This window comes from Rhopilema esculentum, chromosome 21 (assembly GCF_057945365.1).
Source record: "Rhopilema esculentum isolate cy_ngs chromosome 21, ASM5794536v1, whole genome shotgun sequence".
NCBI classification, from domain to species: domain Eukaryota; kingdom Metazoa; phylum Cnidaria; class Scyphozoa; order Rhizostomeae; family Rhizostomatidae; genus Rhopilema; species Rhopilema esculentum.
In genome coordinates, this window is record NC_142835.1 from 7,768,628 (window position 1) to 7,791,928 (window position 23,301).

Below are 23,301 nucleotides of genomic sequence, written 5' to 3' on the forward strand. Positions count from 1 at the left end.
GGCTTCGTTATTTGCATTTTTAAGATTATTTTAACAAAATGTTGAATATTCCCTGTGTTAATGTTGTCGTTTCTTTTGCATTTTTGTGGCTTTCAACATGCGGCCAAAATTTGGCCAATTTTCGATGTTTGGGACAAATCAATTTTCGACGGCTAACAGCTTTGAAAAAAGTCAAAACGGCCAAATGGCCAAACCCTGATTCCATGTTCCAAGTTTTTGTTTCAAGTATTACGTCTTTCAACATGGCTTCAAAAGTTGTCGTCTTCTTGTCGGATAGAAAAGATGTATGTCTATTAAAACAAACCTTTAAGGAACTCTCTGAGGTGCTGCGTCCGAGCAAGTTGCAATACCTTCAGCCCACTGTACGTCTCCTCTGCAATGTCAGCACCGTAGCGCAGCAACAAGCGAATTATATCCATGTTGCCAGATTCAACTGCATCGTGAAGCGGCCTAAATTTCAATGGACATTGAACGATGATAATCTTCAGAAGCAAAAATCTTCAATCTTGCACTTCCAGGTTTTAATATAAAACTGATAAATGAATAATACTCTTAAGAATTATTAGAAAGGCATTATTTAAGGTGCGACTAAAAAAATTGTTAAGAAACTAAAAATTTTTCGTAAAATCAAACACTTTGTTTTTGAAGAAACAACATGTTATGCATATAATAGAGCCAATGACGACTTATGTTAAATGACTTAGGTTAAAGAAGGACTTGGTATCGACAGCAAACCACTAAAGTTGTTTATATTAAGAGTTGGTGCTTAAAGTTTCTAGCTGCACTTATGCTATATTTATGAAACATAACGTACAATGAAATTTGCCACACACTGAAAAGTAATAGTAAGAAATATAGAAAGGAGAGAAATATGTTCAGTACAAGAGAATCCTAACTGCTTTGGTTTTAAGTGGGAAACGCGGGAAATTTCAAAACACGCTAATCTAAAAAAGGATTTACCTTATTCCATTTTCAGAACGACAGTTGGGGTCTGCTCCATACCGCAGTAGCACTTTAACAACATCCGTTTTACCGCGAACACATGCTTCATGCAACGCCGTCCAGCCTGCGTTATCCCTTGCGTTTACGTCAGCGCCCTCTTTTATTTTTATGTCAACAACGTCATCATATCCAAGTCTTGCAGCTTTATGAAGAACCGTTTCTCCAGTCATCCGATTGCAGGAGAGATGTTTAACGCTCGCTGAATACAACAAAAAGGACTTTGAAATAAAAAGCAGATGCAAATACAGTAAAAATAGTTCAATGAACCCAAAAAACAGTACTACTATACAGTTTGTGCACTATTGTCGATAGCTTTGTAGAAATTGGAAGGGGGGGGGGGGGGATTTTAAGCTAGAAATACGTGCCAAAGTCCTTTCCCAACCTTTACTTCTGCGTCCTTCTACGTTACCATGTGTTTCAGGATAGTTAGGGAAAATTTTCAAAGAAACAAGAATGTTAGAATCATGTTCACATGAACATTCTCTACCACGCTCCACCCAGGGCCTGATTAAGGTGGATGCTATTGGTGTTGTAGCATTAGGCCCATATTTGAAATACAGATGAAATGAAAGAAGGCCCAGAAAAAGACAAGCGAGAATTTTCCTGAAAATGAATAGGCCCTTTAATAGCCCTTTTTGTGCTGCAGTATAAACCTTATTTTGGCTTAATTCGGCACTGGCTCCACCCCTTCTGGAAAATTTATCTTGGTTGGTGGGCAGTTCGCTTGAATGCAACAATTCTCAACCATACTAAAACATTAATACTGGTAAGTATCAGACACACCCCAACACTAAAGACCACATATCTTAAACTCGTAGATCTGGCTATATGTTAAAAAATCAAGGAATATCTAGTCTCAACGCACATCTAACAGGAGGGTTTATCTTCCTGATGAAGACAAGAGGGATCGCAACGAGTAACAGGGAAGTGCGAAACGCAAACATAAAACAGCTGAAGCAACAGCCATGTTTTCGAAAAATAGAATATTATTCCTTTCATTCCGGTTTATCGAGTAGAGACGAACACAATTTTTCATGTGTGGCATCCAAGTCAGTATGTGTGGCATCCAAGCCATGTACACTGCGGCCACAAACGTATGCCAAAATAGTAGGCCATGTACACTGCGGTAGGCCAAAATGGTACCTCACAATAACCAAGGGCGTCAGACCAATTTCAAAACAGAATTATGAGGTAAGGGATTTGGAAACGATAGTTTATGGAAGGGACATCTATTTCCCATCATAATAACATTCGGTTAAAAGACAATTTGAAGATTGGTTTACTACTTTGGGGAAAAAACTTAGCGAAAATTTGAAGCACTGTTTCAAAATAATTCTTTTTTGTGTCGCTTTTTTGTAGACAAATGCAAAATTTTTTGTTGAAATTTTAAGTTTTTTTGAAGATAAAATTATTTCTGGGAAGTTTAGTTGTGCAGCATCTTTATTTTCAATCTTTCAATGTTGATACAAGGTGAGTCACTCGGCATTTGACTTTAAAACCTCTTTTATTTCTAGTTCTGATTTGATCATCATCTAAGTACACAACAAGAAAATATCAATCTGAAATATTTTTCCTTTATTGTGCCTTTGAAATGAATAAAGAGAAATTTCTATACCCAAACCATGTATGTTATTAAGTAAGCCAACTTTTTGTCACTAAACAACAGTTTAAGAAAATTTTCACGTGAAGTCAAAATAAATAACTTAAGCCTAATATCCCAGCTTAATGGATTTTCCCAGCAATATATTTATAGTGAGAACAAAGGTGCACGTATTCAGATTAAAGTTAACAATGAGTTATCTTATGTTTCTTTAACAACATTAAAAAAATAAACAATTTTTGAGTCATATTCCTCCCTTAAAAATCAATGCATGCAGCATTGATGACAATAGCGTTGGTATCCTTTAGCTTATCTTGAATAACTTTGTCTGTTTTTGCCTGCTTTTTATGATTAAACAGCAGCAAGGGCAAATTTTCTAGGTACTGCAGGGCATAAAAAATTGCATTATTACTACATCGTCTTACTCAAATGCCATAAACATTGAAAATTTACATTTCAATTATGACAGAAATTTTATGTGGCATTTTAAAACGGTGACCAGTGAAAACCGATTGAAGTTAACAGTACCTGTAAGAAATTAGCAGAAAAGTACAATCAAGCCACGAGTCGAAACATTGATGCATCTACAAAGTTTGAATTCAGACAAGTTGGTATCTCCAAAGTAGTTTAAAATCTTAAAAACTGCATCAAAAAAGACTGAATAAAAAAGCAAAAAATTTATTGCTGTAAAGTTTATGCATGGCTCTTCGGCGGCAAATATTTGGCCTACTTGAATTTTTAGATGAGAGGTGAACAGCAATTCAATATGGCAGAAGATGTCTGATGCATCTTACGACCCCTTTTCTATGAAAAGTTGGCCTATCAATGAAATCTGCTAGAGACGACTCTATAGTGTTCTTCTGCTTCCCAGTGTCCATAAGGCGACTGTTGTCTTCTTGTTGTATATACAAGATATATGGATTGCATGCAAGATTGGGCCTAGCCTTAATTGTTGTTGGAAGTTGTAAAAGCAGAATAACTGATATTGTTTTTCTTCTTATAAGGAAAATCATTTTCGAGAAATTAATACCGTTTGAGGGCTATGATATTAATACCGTTTGAAATTAAAATTGTTCGTGTCTAATAACTTCGCAAAGTAGTCGCAATTGCTTGACGACTTAACATCAACGTTGCTCTGTGTGTACCGAAATTTAATTCGACAACGCCATACAGCTTAAGAACATCAAACATTATCATCGATGGTTAAAGAAAACAGCACTAGTCTTCGCTGATATACTGCAATAACTAAAAAATACCACAACAAGACTAATAACCTCTCGAAAAACTTACTCTTAAGTTTTCCCTCTTCATATGTCACATCTTCGAAGATCTTCTCTGCTAAGAGAGATTCCTTCGCAATTTTTTTATCCAAGTCTTCATTTTCTTTAACGAGAATCTCATTTCTTTTCTCTCCAACAGTCTCGACAACTAAGATGGGGAATTTGGGCTTTCCAACCTTTTCTGCATCAGCTGGAACATGAAAATAGAAAACCGTAACACCTTTTCTTTGTTTAACAAAAATAAAGAGCTCCATCATTTAAGAGAAGGGAGATATAGAACGATACAGCTCAGAAGAAAGTATCCCTTAGAATAAAGGGGGCAGTTAGTTTACATCTGAACCGGCGAATCGGTGTGTTGAGTAAGGCAGGGAAAGCTCGTGATTGTCAATCTTTAGGCAGAGCACCTTTAAAATAATGTTGTATATTCTAGAGGGCTGTCTACATTAATAAGGTGTAGCTAGTGTAACAGTTGAACGGACAAGAGAAAGAGAGCTCGAATACATAGGTACGAGAAATAAAGCACTAACTCTGGCTGGATCTCTGTCTCGTTCGTCCCTCTAATAGCACAGGTGCAAAATCCTAAAAAAAGATAATCAATAATGTTGTAGAAAATATGTTCATATTCATCATAATTTAAAAACAATTACAACTAAAGGCATGACAATGTAACGGAAAAAGAAGATACATTTAATAAGCTTTGATTTCAGTTAAGATTAGAAAACGAATTCCATCTCCCTACTCCTTCTTTGCCAGAAGGAGTTCGTCTTCTCTCTTTGACTCCATTGGTGACTTTTCTACAAGCACGTGGTACTTACTGGATAACTATACCGGTCATGTGCTTGCACTCTTTGATTGGCCTATTTCGATCTACAACTGGGTACATATTTTCCAGCTTTTCGAACTTTTCGACCCTGATTCTGACGTTTTATACTCTGAGGAGCGTCAGACGAAACAGCTTTTAGTATTTTGAAAAATGTCTGCTTGTTTCAAAGCAAAAGCCAATGCTTCTGCGTATCAAAACAACCAAACCTGGGAAACCCTCTTTGGGATCCAGCAAATAGAACTTACGGATATATTTGAATCTGTAAATTTTTCAGAAGCAGATAGGACTCCCATCACAACGTAACACACGATTACGCTAACAAATCAGCAACTTTTTGAATCTGGTCTCGAAAGTGGAAATTTTGCTACGGATTCCTAGACGTAGGAACCGGAGGGGGGATATGGGGTACATCACGTTACCTACTTTGCCACCTACTTTTCAGTAACAAGAACATTGGTTTAGTACCTATTTGCAGCGCAAGGAGGTACTTTCCGCATCTATGAACGGATTCGATAAAGAATGAACCAGTCGCTCGAATACGGATATTTTCTTTAATTGGATGATATAATACCAGCATGTGTGTTTGATGCTGTAGCTCTGAATGTATTCACAAAATGAAAACTACTGTGAATCCAAATGCGTACGCTGACCAGTACCGATCAAACATGTACAAAATGCGAGTTAACGCAGGACAGTGGGACAGATCTTACCTTGAATCCTTTGTAAGAAGGTACGAGGAGATAGGACTTCTGATGCATGTCTAAAAAAGAAAAACAACGAAAGTTAGGTAACTAAAATATTCAATATACAGTTGAAGCAGGTCAAATTTGAAGAATAAAGAAGTCAGATTTCACCACAAAAAGGTAACATAGCGCGGGTCCATTTCAACAATCATCCGATTCATTAACTCAAATGAAGTAAATACTTGAAGAATGGAAGAATGGAGAGCATCACAACGTCAAATTCAGGGTTTTGAAAGAAAATAAAATATGTCGCCTAGGCTACGTTTTCATATCGGATGTTTCGTGCTAATGTTAGTCCGAATTGGAAGGCTGCAAAAACAATGCGACACAAACTTTAATTGTTAACATTTGGAAAATGATACGTTCTCAACGTTGACATTGGATATCTGGCTTTTTATTCTGATTCATTTCTTATTGCTCCATTTCCAAAATGCGTTTACCAAAACGGTTTTATTTTCATATCAAAAGCAGTAGCACCGGCGCAGGAAGGAGGGTCTGAAAGCCATCGAAAAAGGACTGTCATTTGTCATATGCCTGTCAGTTGTGCGTGTCATTTATGCTTAGCCCCGTCCACACGCTGACGGATATTTTTGAAAATGCTATTATTTTTATCCGTTTTCACCTTCCGTCCACACGTAGCCAGCGTTTTCGGTCACCGAAAACGCAACTTTTTGAAAACGCTATCCAGAGTGGAAACTTTTGAAAACGCCGTTTTCATGCTCACGTGTGGGCGGCGAAAACGGAACTCACACGCACATACACAAACAATTTTCGGCCAAGGTCCCGAGCGAAGTAATTGTTCTGTTGTTACCTTTGTTGTCAAGTCTGATAGCTTGCTTGCAGAAAAAAAATACCTTCATTAATCTTCGAAATATATAATCATTTATTATGAATTTTCTAATTATAAGTGGCTTTCAGTAACCTCGTCATCTGTCCAAACAAACGACTCACTAGTCTTCTAGTCTTCACTATTTTCTGAAGGTTCTTTGCTATGCCATTTTTTGTGGTTTTTGAGATGTTTAAAATTATTTTCGCTGTGTAGAAATAGAAAACAAGCAAAGAAGATTTGGCGCCAAGTAATTTGCGCATGCTCATAGCCGAATTTCAATCCATTTTATTTGGCTTTGTGTCTCCGTGGGGACGGAAATATATTTGAAAACCCTCATAGTGTTGACGCAGATTTATTTTAAAAAGGAATAAAAGAATAAATGCTTTTTCAAAAATGTCTTGCACCGTGTGGATGGGGGTTCAGTCTCCAAAGTCCCCCTACACCAAATGCCATATCATTTTAAATCAACTGAGTACCGAAGTGATGACATCACAAAAATATATATCTACAATTTTTGAGTTTGATCCCATAACCTCAATGAGCATCGTGAAGTATCTCTAAATATGCAAAACCCGTTGAATGTGTTGCAGATTAGCTGAGATAATGCCACATAAGCACAGGCTCTACATCAAACCTCTGTAATTTGGTCTCGATTCATAACTTTATGGACCAGGCCAAAATAACAGCAATCTGTCATCAAACTTGAAATCTTTCATTTGCCATATCTTGCCCAATTTTAAACATATCTATCAGATTTTGCATATTGGAAAGTATATTATGACATTCTTTCAGAATGTGTGGGCAAATTTTAGAAATTCTAAAAAAGATTTTTGATGACGTCACACTTCGGTACTCTGCTGCAACTACGATGGGCTGCCTGCTTGTCAAAATCTCAGTTTCTTTCGAAGTTTGCTACGGGGGAGTCTTTCTGGACTTCTTACCAATATTTTAGAGAATCAATTCAAGAAGGGTTTCTTAATTTTGTGAGAATTATTATAACCGCCAGAATTTTTTTCAAACAGTTCGGTATATACGTAAAACAAAATGAGTGCACATCAACCTGAGAGGCATTAACGATGCGAATAAAAAATATATGAATTTAAGCGCTTTCCTTGCTTCCGAAAACAATGCATGTTTAAATTTTCCCTTTCGCTAAATCGATATCTCACTTTCTTAGAATCCCTTCTACGATCTGGCTTAAAAGCTAACACCAACCATTAAAAGTATCAAACGAGCGAGTTGCGATTGTTATCGATATTGGTAGACAGGGACAGAAATTACTTGCGGCTGGGAGGAGTACAATCACTGCCAAAATTACTTGGAACATCGAACACTTTGCGCGGTGCTTTTCTATTTCACTACCACTTCCGCCCCCCTTTCCCCCAAAAACAATGTTGAAAGTAAAGAGAAATATCAAACAAGCCACAAGAAAAAGGATACTCCATAACCCCTTTCAATTTTCTATAATAAATCAACATCGTTCCTAGTTGGCTGAATTTGCCTTTGAAAACCTACGTTAGTGGTCCAAGACTTTTGGCAGTGATTGTAGTTGAGGTCAAAGACTATATCAATATCATATAAATTGGGAATAAAACCAAATCAAGATATTTTGTTCTAAATCAAGAGGATTCGAATCCCGCCACAGCCAAAAGGACACGTGCTATATCGATTCAATCAAGGGCCACGTTTAGAAATTTCTCCAGACTCGATAGAAAACTTATTGTACTCTAGAATTCTGATCCTTATAGTCAAAAAGTAAAACTTTGAAGCATTTTTTTAAAACGAGACGTTAAATTGAATAGAGTTCTAAAGTAATGACGTCACAAAAATCTATTTTTAGAATTTTTGAATTTGGTTCCCATAGCCTGAAAGAGCGTCATGAAATACCTCTAAATGTGCATAACCAGTCAAATGTGTTACGAACTGGCTGAGATATGGCCACATGTGTATTAGCTCTTTCCCCATCAAACCTCTGTATTTTGGTCTCTGTTCATAACTTTATGAACAGAGCCAAAATAACAGTGATTCGTTAGCAAACTTCAAATCTTTCATTGGCATTATCTCAACTGATTTTGGACATATTTGACTAATTTTGCATACCTGGAATTATTTCATGGTGATCTTTTATGTTATGTGGTTAAAATTCAAAAATTCTAAAAATAGGTTTTTGGTGACGTCACACTTTAGAACTCTATTTGTGTACTCCAAATCCTTTAATAATTCCAATCCTCCAAGCAAATTCCATTTCAATCTCTCTTTTTACACTTCCCTATCTTGTGGGAAATCTTTCCACTTGTCTCATCACCACCACAGTATCAAATATCTTTCTCCGATAACTCAAAGCAAACATCTTTGCTTATTAGCTATACATTATTCTGATAAACAAAGATATATCCAGCCCTCTTCTCAAGCAACTGCCAATCATTCTTATAAAACATTATGTACTCTTAACTTTCTACTATCAGTTTCGCCACATTCGATTCTTGTCCTTGGTATTACGTTAAAAAATCAAAGTTTTTCAAAACGACAAGTTATTATTGGAGTACCCCCTACTGGAGGAGATGGGGCAAGAGCCCCTCCCCAGTGATGCAGATATGTATCTTCCTTCTAAGCTTATTACACTCATTTTTTTATAAGAAACAAAGGTCGATGTTGAGTACTACAGTTTCTTAATGTTCTGGAAATTTTAATTCTCACTGTTTCTTGAGTTTCTTAATTATGATGTCATGAATGATGTTATGAAATGATCGTGACCTTTTTCACGTCAAGAGATTCGCTTCCGTTCTGACCCTGAATTTAGACGTGGAAAGTATATTTTTATCCCTTGTGTCTTAATTTCCAGGCCATCAGGGCAATCAAGTTCTTGGATTTTACAAATTTCGTTGTTCTCAGTTTTATTACGATTTAATAGTTTCTTAATTTTTTTGCTTCGAGTACTGAAGTTTCTTAAATTTTTGTTGACTGTCGAGTACTCGTTTCTTATAGCCAGTTTCTTATTTAAAAAATGAGTGTATTCGCTATACACTCATTTTTTTTAAGAAACAAAGGTCGATGTTGAGTACTACAGTTTCCTAATGTTCTGGAAATTTTAATACTCATTGTTTCTTAAGGGTTTCTTAATTATGATGTCATGAATGATGTTATGAAATGTTCGTGATCCTTTTTATCACGTCAAGAGATTCGCTTCCGTTCTCATGCTGTATTGAGGTGGGAAGTATATTTTTATCCCTTGTGTCTTAAGTTCTAGGCCAACAGGGCAATCTTGTTCTTGGATTTTACAAAATTTCGTTGTTCTCAGTTTTTTCACGATTAAATAGTTTTTTTAATTGTTTTGCTTCGAGTACTGAAGTTTCTTAATTTTTTGTAACTGTCCAGTACTCGTTTCTTATAGCCAGTTTCTTATAAAAAAATGAGTGTAGTTTAGAATTTCTGTAAATGAATTAAAAAATCAAAAGTTAGTCCCTTTTATAAAACCAATTGAACAATTTTGTGGGTTGGTTGAGCGAATGACAAATAAATGTTGACAAATTATATCCTTCTTTGATCCACCTTTCCTTTGAAGATGAATGCGGAAATGGAAGATCTATTTGTATCAGGCACAGGGTAATGTACAGCAATTTTGTACAAACACGTGAACATTTTAGGACTTCTAGCATCTCTCTATTTTTGGCATACTCAATTAGAGCTTATCTCATGTTTTGCAATGTACCAAACTTCCAATGATATATTTATACAAAAAGTGTTAAACAATCATAAAGTATCTAACAAAACCACACACACAAGATAAGAGAGCCTTGTGTGCAGAGGTGGCGCCAGAAATCTTCCGACAGGGGGGCTAAAATGACTAAAATAAGCAGTTTTCGTACGTTATTTCGTCAAATTTGCTCCGACAATAACCTAAAATTTCCTCCGATAAGGGGGCTAGATGCTTCCGACGGAGGGGCTGTAGCCCCCCTAGCCCCCCTGGCGCCACCACTGCTTGTGTGCATCTACTGGCAGATCGTTGCTGATGCTAGAAACTAACAGAATAAAACCCTATTAAAACTTCGATTAAAACCCTACTGACACATTCATCATAAAACTTCTTATCAATTCTTAGCGTAGATTTTTATTGTATGTATAAGGTAGGTTCTAATAAATGTTTTCAATTCTGTGCAGCGATACATCTGCTTTGATACTGTATATTTCCATGCAGTCACTGATCTAAAGTTAAGATTCAATTCACTGGAATTTGAAAAGCCTACATTTTCCCCACGCTCTGGACAAATACGTCATACCAAATGTTTTGTTTATAGTTCTGATCTCTACTGAGAAGAGAGCCTGCCTTTGCCTGCCTCGCCTGTGGTTAACATACGTTGTCAAGGCGATTACCATCATGCGCCGTTCATGCGAAGCAGTGTCAAATGGGGATGACCCTTCCGGTATCAGTGACGTCATATCGTCCGAAACCCCAGAAGTAAACATGGTCGCCTTGTTGAACGAAAGTACCACATAGTTTAAGCTAAGCAACAACAATGTATGTTTTACAAATTATTTTATAACATCGAATTATTCCAGCTGTAGCATCTTTATTGGAGATCCATTGATGTTGACAACAGAGATTAGAAAGAACGGAGACCAAACGATAGAGTAGGGGAGAACAAAAGGGCAGGCTAGACAATAGAACTTAGGACGAGGCGGAGCATGCCCAGATTGCTCAGGAGAGGGAAATAGCTGAACGAATAAATCCGCGACAGTGTGTACTAGATACCTGCAAATGAAAACAGCGTAGCGGGAAAAGATCTGTATGCAGAGATGAATTTAAGACGAAGGCAAAGCAATAGCAGGCAGCCTCCACCAGCACCTCGCAAACAGAGGTTACGAAAAGATATAAAGCCAAGTGGAAAAGTGAAGCGAAAATTAGATTTTGATGAAAAACAAGCAGAATGTGGAAAAGCTACTAAGAGAAATCATCAGGCTATTGAGCGAACTGAAACCGAGAAACAAGACATAGACGACGAGGGAAAATCGAGAAAAAGTAAACAAAACATAAATAATTTGAATGAAAAGGACTGCGATTTTGTTAGGGAGTCAGAGGATCAAAATTCACCCGACAAGAAGAAATCAGCTGATCAAGGTTGATGTGACTTCCTAGAAGGTGAAGTTCAAGTTCTTGCCATGGCAAGTATCAATTTTCTGTGCAATCTTCTGTACTGCACCATAACAAATGAATTTATAATAGGCAAATGAGACTTGTAATATGAATACAGCATTATTAAGAATAAAGATTCACAAGTCTGGACTTAATTCGTAGCAAAACAAACATTTTACTCCGTGACGTTTGTTAATAGTTCGAGTGTTGTTAAGAAGCAGGTAGATAAGCAGGTAGAAAGTCTTCACAACAAAGGCTCTACGTTGATCCTTTGCGCGAAACGTATAGCTGGCAGGTGTTCAGCAAGACGGCTTCAAGGTACGAAATTCTTGGTATTATAACTAAGTCTACTACCAAAGCAGGCCTACTACTTCTACTACATGAATTATATCACATTTATCTGACATGATGACATATTTGGTAGATAAATGAATATACCTATAGTCCATTCAATTTTTAACAGATACCCACCCCTTGCTATAGCTGCACTAAATGACTCCATTATGAAGCTCCAATTAACACTACTCCATGTCCACTGTACATCATGTCACAGTTAGTAAGCTTCAGATTTAAAAAACTACTAACTTTCGAAAGCAACTCAATCAACAAGTTTTCTATGCAACCTGCCTACAGAACGGTTTACTTCAGAATTAATTTCATTAAACAAACTTTAGATGTTAGAGAGTAACTTTGCCGTATAATGTAAAATGTGACATTCTTGCTGAATTTTAAAACTATTATTTATTTCCCGGATTCGCATTCATTAACCTGCAGACCCACCCACAAAACATCCCACCTCCAAGAGATGTAATAGCTCAGGTAAACTAACATCGTTTCTTCTTATTTTAATTACCCATGCAATGAAACCCCTTGCTCCACTATGCCCAAAGGTTTTTGGGTCAATTGATAATCCAAATCTCTACTTCACCGAAGCATTGCGCATCAATTATAACTCAAAATCTTCACCAAAACTGAAAAGGCTTAGAAAGTTCCTTCCAATATTTTTCCTCAACACAACCAAGACCCCAAGAGTTCACTAGATACCTCTTGACTTACCAATTTTAAAAAAAATATCTTCCAATCAAGACAAAGGTAAAACTGGCCTTATCCCTCTTGCTGCTACCTTCATTTTACGGAACAAGGAAATACTCACAGCACATTGAAGTACATAAATATGTCGAAAAAGATGATGGAGTTCTAAACAGTATGGGATTGGTTATTTTAATAAACTTTACACCTTCTTTTAGCACGGTAGCAATACGAAAACAACACAGATGTTCCATACCCGAACTAACCATAAAGATTACACAGGCCCTTCTCAAACGCTTTGATTTCAGTGTCCTGGTACCTTGTACTTTGCACTGAGCAATAAGGCAAATAAAGGCAAGTACTACGAAAATAAGCCAACTCCTGGTCAACGATTTTAAAAACAACTACAATGAGGCCCAAAACAGATGAGAGCTTTCAACGAACAGTTAAACCAAATGTAAAGGCATAGCTGACCTTATCCCCCTCCCCCCTCCCCGAGTTTAATGTTTGATGAGACTGCTACTGCATAAGAAGGGAAGCAAACACTGCCCCATCACAGCATTGACTAATGGTGGGGGGGGGGGGGGGGTGATAAGCAACTTCGTTTGTTGTGAATATCTCTGCATTATTGGCAAGTATTGTACTTTCAAAAATCATTCGATTAGTATTTATTCAATCAGTTTTAGCAATTAGATTTTAAGGCAAAGCTATGTCTAATAGTAGTTATGACGTTAAAGGGCTCCTTCGTCTCCCAAGGCAGGTGAAAAAACTTTTTTTAAAAGGTCAACAATTACTGTTCCATCGTTACGTTTCTATAGCAACAAAAAACAGCGAATTGTTTGACACGTTGTAAAAGGGTAGCAGAAGGACATCGTTTCCAAGCAAATTTATCTCAAATTATTTCCAGCTTGCACCCTGTTTCTTTAAAGACATGAATGATAAATATATCTTGGCTTTACAAGGCATAATCTTAATTAGTTAGACTTCTTGGTAGCTTTAGAATCACTGGCCTTCTTGATTCAAGGAAGAGAGTACCCCTAATCCATGACCCAAGGTGGAAAACAAATCAAAGAAAGTTCCTGTAGATTTTCAAACCGCAACCACTAAGCGTTCCTTTAGATTTGGAAAACGTCTTGATACGATCCGTAATTAACATTTTGTTGTAAAATTTTTTAGGGCCTAAACTATTTGTAAATACTATCAATGTTGAATATTAATCTGCATCTTTATAAGCAAATGATCTGGAATTATCTTAAGTCTTGCCTCTGAAGAAATAGGTTAGGTGTACGAAAAGCTTTGTTGATGAGAACGAAAACGTTTTTGATATTCCCGATACCTTGGATTTGCTTATAAAATGCAGTATTGCATGTTATCATAATTGAATGTTCTTGAATGCAATAACTTATATTACAGTGTCAATGGATCATAAATCAAATAATTATCGCATCCACGTGTGTTTTATTTATGGACATACACTATAATATGGTTTACTAAGGGAGCAGAGAAGCTACTCTAAAACGTTGAAGGAGGCCTGAAACAAAATTCGCAGTTATTTTGAGTTTCTAAACTACTAGAATCCCTGCAAAAAATAATTGAGACTTTAAGAAAAGTTGATGTTTCAAGAAAAGTTTCATAAAAAAGTTATCTTTCCTTCCAAAAACAAATTTTCCCCTTCCCCCGATCCAATATTGAATGCACGTTTTTGAAGCACAATGGTAGAACTAATTATCCAACCTTGATTGGGGGGAAATAGGGGGTTCGAATTGACAGGGGCAACGTAAAGTGGAAAATTTAAAAAACTGCATTTTGTCTCCACAAATTTGTTTAGAATTGTAGTGCTCAAGTTGCTAGAAACAATATAAATATAACTTACACAAAAGAATTATAATTTTGCTCCAAAACGGAGCAGAATTATAATCTTAATGTCCCACCAAATCTTATTCTCATTGATCCTGCACGGTGTTTAAAAATACATACTACAACACAATTTGACCTATCACAATTTACCACTGTTGTACCAGCATCAAACGTTGCTTGGAGATTTGTGGCTGAGTTAAACTGGCTACTATAAAAAGTTTACGTGTTGCTGGTTTACTATCATTGAAGCTCTCTGAACAACCCCGATATTTTGGAAGATAGAGGGAGCTGAAAGGTTGATAGATGTCACCCCAAATGTTGCAAAAGCATATCCTAAATATATCCCTTTCCATGCTCTCTTTCTAAAGCCAATTGGAAATGCATGCAGTCTTTTTGCACTTAGGTCCATAGTTGATTCACTAGGCTGTTGTCACGAGTCTCTAGCTTTTCTCATTCACTAATTTGATCCAGCAGCTTTTAATGTACTATCTCAAGATCCCTTAAGTTCTACATGTTAAAAAGACAATTCTACGAGTCCCGAATTTTAAGACCGAAGATTTTGAACAACTTTATATGTAAATTATTTATAGAAAGAATCAAAGTTAGCATAATACTTTGAGGGTACGACTATGCTGCTGGCGTTTCAAAAGAGGTAGCCAATACTTAAAATCTACTATCTTGGGAAAAAACGTAAAATATCTTATCAATATTCTTCGTATAAAATTGGCAGATTCTGTCAATCACTGATAGAGGCTATGTGGCCACGAGGTCACGAACAAAAATTTTCATTTTCTGATAACATTATTCACTTGACGTAAGACTAATCTACATATTAGACTAGAGTAATAAGGAGGCAAAATGAGCAAAGGGTTTTCAAAGGACATGAACGGTTTCCCCCAACCAATCACAACAAAACAACGACCTTGTTCTCCATCTTGTTATTTCCCTGTTTTTAGCAGCTCGTGCAAGAAGCTGTAGTAGCCTATCAAGTTATTTCTTCAAATCCTCAAAACGTAAATCATTTCTCGAAATCCTTGCTCGGCAGTACATTTATTGAAATCATTCATGCCGAAGTAAATTTCTTCAAGCAATAACACATCGTGTGCTTGAAGTAAAAATCATGAAAATTTACTGACTTTCACAATAAATCTATTTCCTACCTGTGAATTAGTAGAAAATTTCGAAATAACTCATAGGAATTCCTGAAGACTGTAGACTATTTTGTGCACGACTTCGTAATCAATTCGCAGCTAGGGTGTACGACAACCGGGTACATAATACACTCATAACAGCATTAACAATACAAGCAGGTTCCCGGAATTCGATTAAATGTAAAGACGCTGTTGATATTTCCCAAACACAGTTGTTTATATCCACAAGCTTCCAATGAGTTTGGATATATTTAAGATTAAATCCGAATTCGTGACAGATAAAAAGGGTACACGGGGGCAGAAGGCATGCCGATCAAATAAATGAATTCGGCACTAGAAAGGGCGACTCGATTATGTTGCAGCCGGGGGTTGCATAATGACATTATAGAAGATAGGGTTGTATTGTTTTTTCAACAGTAGATGTGAGCTTCCGAAGACTACAAAAGCAGCCACTTGTTTTCCCTACTCTGCGAAAACTTGTCGATTAATTTAATATCCCTACGTAATAAAGGTTGTAAAGGCAATCATTTTCATAACTTTTTGCTAATTTGTTTCAACATAAATTCTTAATGCATGAACTTCATACTGCCTTTGAGCATATTTTGTTCAACATAAGTGACAAATTTCAGACTTGAAAGCTTTCTTAGGATAATCCTTCACAGTAAAAAATGAACACACAGCGTTTTCGGGAGAATCAAACGTGTCTTTTTAATTTGTGTTCTTCAACAAAACAATTTCATTGGTAAAATGATTAGCGGTGATTTGTTGACTGATTCATTGATTTGGGTGATCAAACGATGAATAAAATGATAGCAACGATGATTGTAGTTATGATGATGGTGATGACCTATATGTATATTGCGATGATTGATGATGATGACTAATTATGATTAATCAAGAAGGTGAGGATAATGACTGAGAATTTTTTGATCACGATTCCACTGATAAACCACTACTAAACTGGTATCCATTAAGAATTACTGTAACTTTGGTAAGTCACAACGCAGCAGATAAAGTTGTGTATCGGTACTTACCCGTCCTGCCATGCAATCCTTCTTTCTCGGCAGCAGTCTAAAATAAAAATGGAGGTGCTTTTAATGAGGAAGTCAAGAAATGGGACAAGAAATGGAAAGTCTTTTTAATGCAAATCCATCTTCTATCAGCATACATTGTCGTACTGCATCTCCAAAGGAGTGGACCAAGACATGAGCCTTGAGGTACACCACAATCAAACCTTTGTGAGTGAGAGGATACGTCTTTAACCTTGCAAGATAGACGTCTGCTTTCTGGAAGGGGTTAATTTGCCCGCCTAGATGGGACATTTTCCCCATCCAATCACAATCAAATCAAGTCACAATCAGGATGACTTGAAATATAAATTATCCTATTTAAGCGGGATAATTTCCCATATAATCAAGTCTGCCTTCTATTCGCGACAATTTTTGGTGTCAATTTTACTTAGAAAGTCCGTTCTATTTTGGAAAAATCAATTGTAACGAAAAGCAAAATGAGATAAACATCTCTGATGGAAAGTCAAGTGAAATAAAATTTCATATTTTCTAATGTCGCGTTAACAGTGTATTGCTGATATAGTTACTTTGAGGCAAAAAAATTTAAGAGTTTTTGTGCCTAACTGCTCGAAGTACCTCATGTTCTTTCGTGAGTTCACCGTCACCATCTTTCTGTGCAAGTTTAGTTTCCTTCGGTGCTTGCTGTTTTTTGTCATGATCAAACTTTAATTTCTTCATTTTCTGTTCACCTTGAAGGAAATGGTTTTTCATCAGTGGGATTAGCAATAAAATTGAGATATCCTAAGAGGAACTTTGGAAAAAAATTAACCTTTGCATCTTGATTAAAAATTTCAGCCTTTTTCTTCTTTCCTTCCAATTCTCTCCCTACAAACTATCTCTTGTGCTTATCTCTTGTCTATAAAAAATGATTAACATAATCCCGAATGACGTTTTTCAAGCAATTGCTTGCAATCCGATTTATAACTCTTGACAAGGGTTCCTCGATGTAAATTTTGTTTTCTTTGGTTTTAAAGAATGTAAAAAGATCTATAGATACCTTTCCGTAAATGTTTCTTTAGTCTTTTATGTTGACTTTTACTTTTGCTCTGTGAAAAGTAATCACAATTACAATCAATTCGTTTCATAACATTTGAGAATTCGTTTACCACCAACTGGGAAAATTTAGATCAACCCCCATGATAAACTGTGTTTTTTAATTTACTTACACAGAGTTGAAAAGAGATAACGGTCGTCCGATTCGTAACTGTGCTTTGTCAATGTATCAATAATAATTTGGTCAGAATCATATCTGGTTGATACTTGTAATCAGTACGTGGAAAGGGCTTTAATTGAACGTGTAAATTGTGGTTTTCGTAAAGATAAAACTGTGAAATTCAAAACAATTCATCATTTCGAACAAAGATGACATAGCTATTTGATAAGGACTGGCATTTCTGAATAAATTTGGAGTACATCTTATAAAAAACTCGTCCTTTTTCAAATTAAAACGGACATAGGGGATAGGGGATAATTTCAGGACAATATAGAGAGCGGAAATATCTAAACTCATAACTGAAACCATCTTTGTAGTCTAGGCCTAGTTGGAATGTAAAAGACATTTTACAGCTGAATGATATCACTTTTGCTGCACCTACAGCGTCAGAACGGAAGCGAATCTCTTAATGTGAAAAAAGGTCACGAACATTTCATAACATCATTCATATGAAATCATAATTAAGAAACTCTTAAGAAACAGTTAGTATTGAAATTTCCAGAACATTAAGAAACTGGAGTACTTAACATCGACCTTTGTTTCTTATAAAAAAATGAGTGTATATAGGAAAATTCATCCCACCTACAAGCCCGTGAGCTGAGAGGTGAGATCCTACTCTTCTATAGAATCCTTTGTGGTTTTCTTCTTGCGTTTAAATGGAAAACAAGCCAGCTCGGTTAAGTGAGATCCCACTGCATAAAAGGTGGATCTCACTGAGGTGGGATGAATCTTTCCATATAAACGAAGGAAAGTGGGATGAAGCTAGAAGATGGGATGAAATGTTCATATAACGCGATAAAATTTCGTCCAAGGTGTCAGCACACAGGCTAGAACGTGGGATGATTTCCTCCATATACAGCTAGAAGGTGGGATAGAATTTGCATGTAAACATTCGATGATTTCATCCCACCTGCCAGATTATGGGCTGAAAGGTGGTCCAAAATTGCTCCTATAAACAGGCCCTAAGTAGATTCTAGTGTGCGCTTTTCAAACCAAGTATCATTACAGTACTCTCGAGCTTTTAGACATTGATACACTGGCCACACATCTAACGAAGCAGTATGGGCAAAGGCTGGACAGAGGCCGGAACTTTTAAAGTACATAAAGACAAGGCAACTTAGATTCCTAGGTCATATTGTCAGAGAAAAGAAGTAAGAGGAATTCATATTAACTGCATACACCAACGTCGAAAGAGCGAGAGGACGTCAAAGAACCACCTTCACAGCCTGCATGGCGGCGGAATTCACCAACAGGAGTGTCCCCGAACTATTCAAATTAACAAAAGATAGAACGGAGTGCCGCAACCGTGTAGGCGCCTAAGTCAAATAAAGACACGACAAGAAGATACTGGCAACTGTTAAACCACAAAAAATTAAAAAAACATTCTGCCACTCCAAGCCTTATTTTTGAGAAAGAAATTATTTCCTATCAAGCCTGAATTTAACTTCGTAGCTACTAAACGCTTATATTTTTAAAATTAAGGTATCAAGATATTTTGAACTCATGTTTGATGGGTATTGCTTTATACGGATTGTTGGAGAACAGCTTTATTCAACCAAATATGTTAAACACGAAGTACTTTCAAATCTTGCAAAATCTGTAAAAATAATATCATATGGCTAGGTCCTTTTTGTTGGTAGAATAGCAAAAGACAAACAAAGAACAAAGATGAAGTGCGAGAACCAGTGTAGTCCGACCTGTCAATTAACAGTCAGCTTTAAGAATACAACCTGCCTGTTCACTAGAGTAAACACACATTCATGGCTTTACAACAAATACACCCAGACAAAACAGCTTCACACTAGTACTCAATCATTGACCAAACTTTTCAAACATAGCCTAAGCTAGCATTTGAATAAAACAAAAACAAAATAAAAATCGATAGTTGCATGTCTTGGCTTCGAAAGGTTATACCGACTATTAGACATAATTTTTCAAAATTTTAGAAAATCATAAACCAGTGAATACAAATCAACATAAAAGATCAATGCATAAACTCACATTTACATTTTTAGTAATGATCACATCGTCTTTTCTTTCCTTCTCATTTGTGTTTGTCTCGTCCGATAACACATTTCCACAGACTTGGAATGCTTTTTTCTGCTTTAACTTGATCTTCTTTCGTTTCTTTTTTATTATCTGCATCTCATTTCCAGTAATATCTTCCTTTATCAAAAGTGCTTCCTGAAAGTAGTAATGAGTCATGATTGGTTACGATAGACGTTTAAAGCATCTGCTTGTCCACTTAGTGGCTCGTTAATGCACATGGAACAAGCTAATATTTGCAGCCAATAAACTAGCCACAGTGATCTTGGACTTGAGTGCAGGAAACCGGCATAGACAGGAAATTCACAGAACGAAAACAAAACACCACCCATGATAATGATGATTGGCGATGACTGACGATGATTGACAATGACATATGATGATGATTGACATTGATCAAAGATGACTGACGATGGTCGAAGATGATTGACGATGATTGATGATTGACGATGATTGAAAATGACTGACGATGACGGGCGATGATTGACGATGAATTATGATGATTGACGATGATTGATGATGACTGACGATGATGATCACAGATAATTGACAATGATCGACGACGACTTATGATGATGTCTGAAGATGATTAACGATGACTGACGATGATCGAAGATGATTGACCATGATCAAAGATGATTGATTGACGATGACTTATGATGAAGATTGAAGATGATTGACAGTGACTGACGATGATCAAAGATGATTGACGAAGACTGGCGATGATCAAATATGATAATTAGATGTTTGGTGACTGATCGATTTCGAAGACTGATGCCAATGATGACCTTTCTTGGAATCAACAAAATAAGAAGAGTTGTGGGACGGGGAGGGGAAGGACATGATGATGACCGTTCTTACATGAACTCAACAAAACAAGCAGATCTGTGTGAGGGGGCACTGGTTGGCGCTGATCACTCTCAGAATTGACCTTTTAAACTGGGGTTTATCGACAGGGGACTTCACTAAATCATTATTATAACAAACTGGATAATCATGAATATATTAAACCAGCGCTATAAATGATTGAAGTCAAAATAACAAAAAAACAAATCAACATTCACCATAAAAACAAACAAGAACTGCAAAATTACCTTTGATTCGGCCAATTTGCGTCTCTTTTCAGGTGGGTCTGGAGGCTTCCCCTTTCTTTTCTTGCTCGTTTTTTTCTCTTCCATTTCTTTGAATTTCTGCATTGCATATAAAATAGCACGCTCTTCTCTAGAAAGCACCCGTTTATTTGTTATTTCATCGTTCCCAGTCCCCTCTGACGAAAGACTTTCTTTTGGAGAAGCAGCAAACTCCTCCGCATCCTCAGAGATCTCTTCTACGCTCTCTTCCTCTTCTTTTTCATCGTCATAATCTTCCTCCTCCTCTTCAGAATCTTCGCATTTCTCCGTTTGATTATTAAACATTTCGTCCTTTTGAAAGTCATCAAAATTTCGCTCCTCTTCAAGCTTTGATTTTGGCGATTTCTGACCATTAATGAGCTCATCACTAATCATAGATTCCTTTCCTGAATTATTTTCAATTACAGACTTTTGCCTAGTGTTTCTGTTGTTATGTTCATCATAAATGGCGTTACTGAAGTCTTTTTCTTCGAAACTACTCCTCCTTTCTTGCTTTGTATCTGTTTCCATACATGGCAGATCAGTAGCAACATATTTTCCGTCATTTGTTAAATCTGCTTTAGTCTCTACAAAACCGTTCAGCGGGTCATGAACAACCGATATTTTTCGTGTCCTGTCAATATTTGCATCAACCATATCAAATGCATTCCGTGTATCGTGTCTTTCCTTTTTATCGACATTTGTCGAAGTATCGCTTTTACGAGATCTGCTCTCGATAATTAATAGCTCGTCTCGATCATTATCACGAATATTCGGCGCTAACTTCGCCGAAATTAATTTTCGATCCATATCAACACCACTGTAAGTATCTTCTTTAGCTCCCCGTTTGGCTTTATGGTCTTTAATGGGTGTCAATGTTGATGATATTCGGCTGACTCCGTTCCTTAAAAAGGTTTCACTGCCGTAATTCGTAATCTCGTCTTTCTCCTTGGCAGCGTGCCTTCTATCAAAGTCTAATTTGCAAGGGGTAGTGGGTTTTTTCTCAGCAACAATGCTGCTTCCTACATTAAAGACTTTTTCAAATAGGTTGTGAGTAGGATGGTAATTATCGACCCTGGGCCCGTTGCAATTGTCAGAATGCCTTTCTCCAATGTGGTCATGAAAATTATCCGTCATACGATCATTCCGTGCCACCTGTTGGGGAATGAAGCGCGTATCATTAACTGTCACATTCTTTTCAGCTGAGGGAGGCTTGCAAATTACAGAACGACGTATTGCTCCTCCACAATGATGAGATGGAATAGACTGAGCAGGCTGTTCCACGTTGGGCATCAGCTGAGCTCTGAGGCTTTCGAAATCCTTGGAGAACGGCATATGAAACTTAGTTTTATCAGAAGCCCTGGCATTTTCAAGCAAGAATCTATGTGCGAATTCACGATGTATTTTCTCCTTTGTCGAAGGACCAAGACGGGAGTCGTTTACTGGATGCACCTGTATACCGTTAGAATGGCGATCTGATATGACGTCAGGCTGATTTGCGACATTCTGGCTCCTACACCGCATTTCCTCTATGACAGATACACGATCTGGAGAGTCTAATGGTCGGATTTCTTTGCAATCAAAATAGCTTGGCGATAATTTCATTGGGGAGTGGTTACTTTCTGCGATAACTTTATGAGGCGTTCTATTGATATTTGAAATTGGAGAATATTTAACAGGCTTTGGGCTTTCTCTTCTAAATGGTGAATAACTGCCCCGATTTTCATAAAAGGGGGAATCGAAAGGGAACATAGGGCTGTAATGCAGATGTGCAGGAGAAAATTGGCTCAACTTTGAATCCATATAATTACTGGATTCCGTTGGTGACGGGGGTGTTGTTGCATACTTTTCGTACGACGTTTCCTCAATAAACTGCGGAGAGTAGAACCTTGGGCTAACGTGGTGTCCAGCATGGTGGCTATGAGCAGTCGAACTGACTAACAAGGGATCTCCAATCATAAATTTTGATCGCCTATCTTCCTTGCCACGAAGTAAGCTTTCATAGTGTCCCTGCCGGTAAAATGGAGAGTGGAAGGGGGAGATATGTTCCAGGTGAGATGTGGTGTCAAAAACAGGGAGGCTTGTTGGCCGAGACAAGTGATTATAGGGGTGGTGCTGTGGATAACTTCCAAGACCGCCTTTGCCAGTGTAGCTAGGAATGTCTCGTTCCATCTGTAAGGATTACTTCAGTTTGCTTCAATAACCTCTGCTTGCCAGCAGCTCATTTTGCAAATCTAATACTGCCCGCGAAAACTGACAGCAAATGTATTAATAGCCTGCAAAAAGATGATGGTTAAGATTGAAAAAGGAGGATAAAAACCTTGAGTGTACTAGAAAAATTATCACTTGAATGAGAGAAAGGAAGTTTAGTTAATCTAATACAAGAATAAACTTTACAAATCTAATACTAATACAAAA

At 37.0% G+C, this 23,301-nt stretch overlaps 1 protein-coding gene across 2 annotated transcripts in view; it reads right to left on the reverse strand.

Annotated features, from left to right (window-relative positions):
• The window catches only part of LOC148957687 (uncharacterized), a 35,205-nt gene that overhangs the window by 8,567 nt on the left and 3,337 nt on the right, over positions 1–23,301 (reverse strand). Inside the window, exons 2-11 of one of the 2 annotated variants that reach the window (XM_089114750.1) lie at positions 20,869–23,159; positions 19,736–19,912; positions 17,513–17,561; positions 17,092–17,204; positions 16,480–16,516; positions 5,416–5,465; positions 4,410–4,461; positions 3,893–4,072; positions 961–1,201; positions 305–450 (exon numbers count right to left, since the gene is read on the reverse strand). In XM_089114750.1, coding sequence (XP_088970876.1) covers positions 305–450; positions 961–1,201; positions 3,893–4,072; positions 4,410–4,461; positions 5,416–5,465; positions 16,480–16,516; positions 17,092–17,204; positions 17,513–17,561; positions 19,736–19,912; positions 20,869–23,055 — 3,232 coding nt within the window. In that variant the 5' untranslated portion in view covers positions 23,056–23,159. Of the gene's footprint in view, positions 1–304; positions 451–960; positions 1,202–3,892; positions 4,073–4,409; positions 4,462–5,415; positions 5,466–16,479; positions 16,517–17,091; positions 17,205–17,512; positions 17,562–19,729; positions 19,913–20,868; positions 23,160–23,301 lie in introns of both variants that reach the window. The other variant, XM_089114749.1, reaches the window with a different exon arrangement.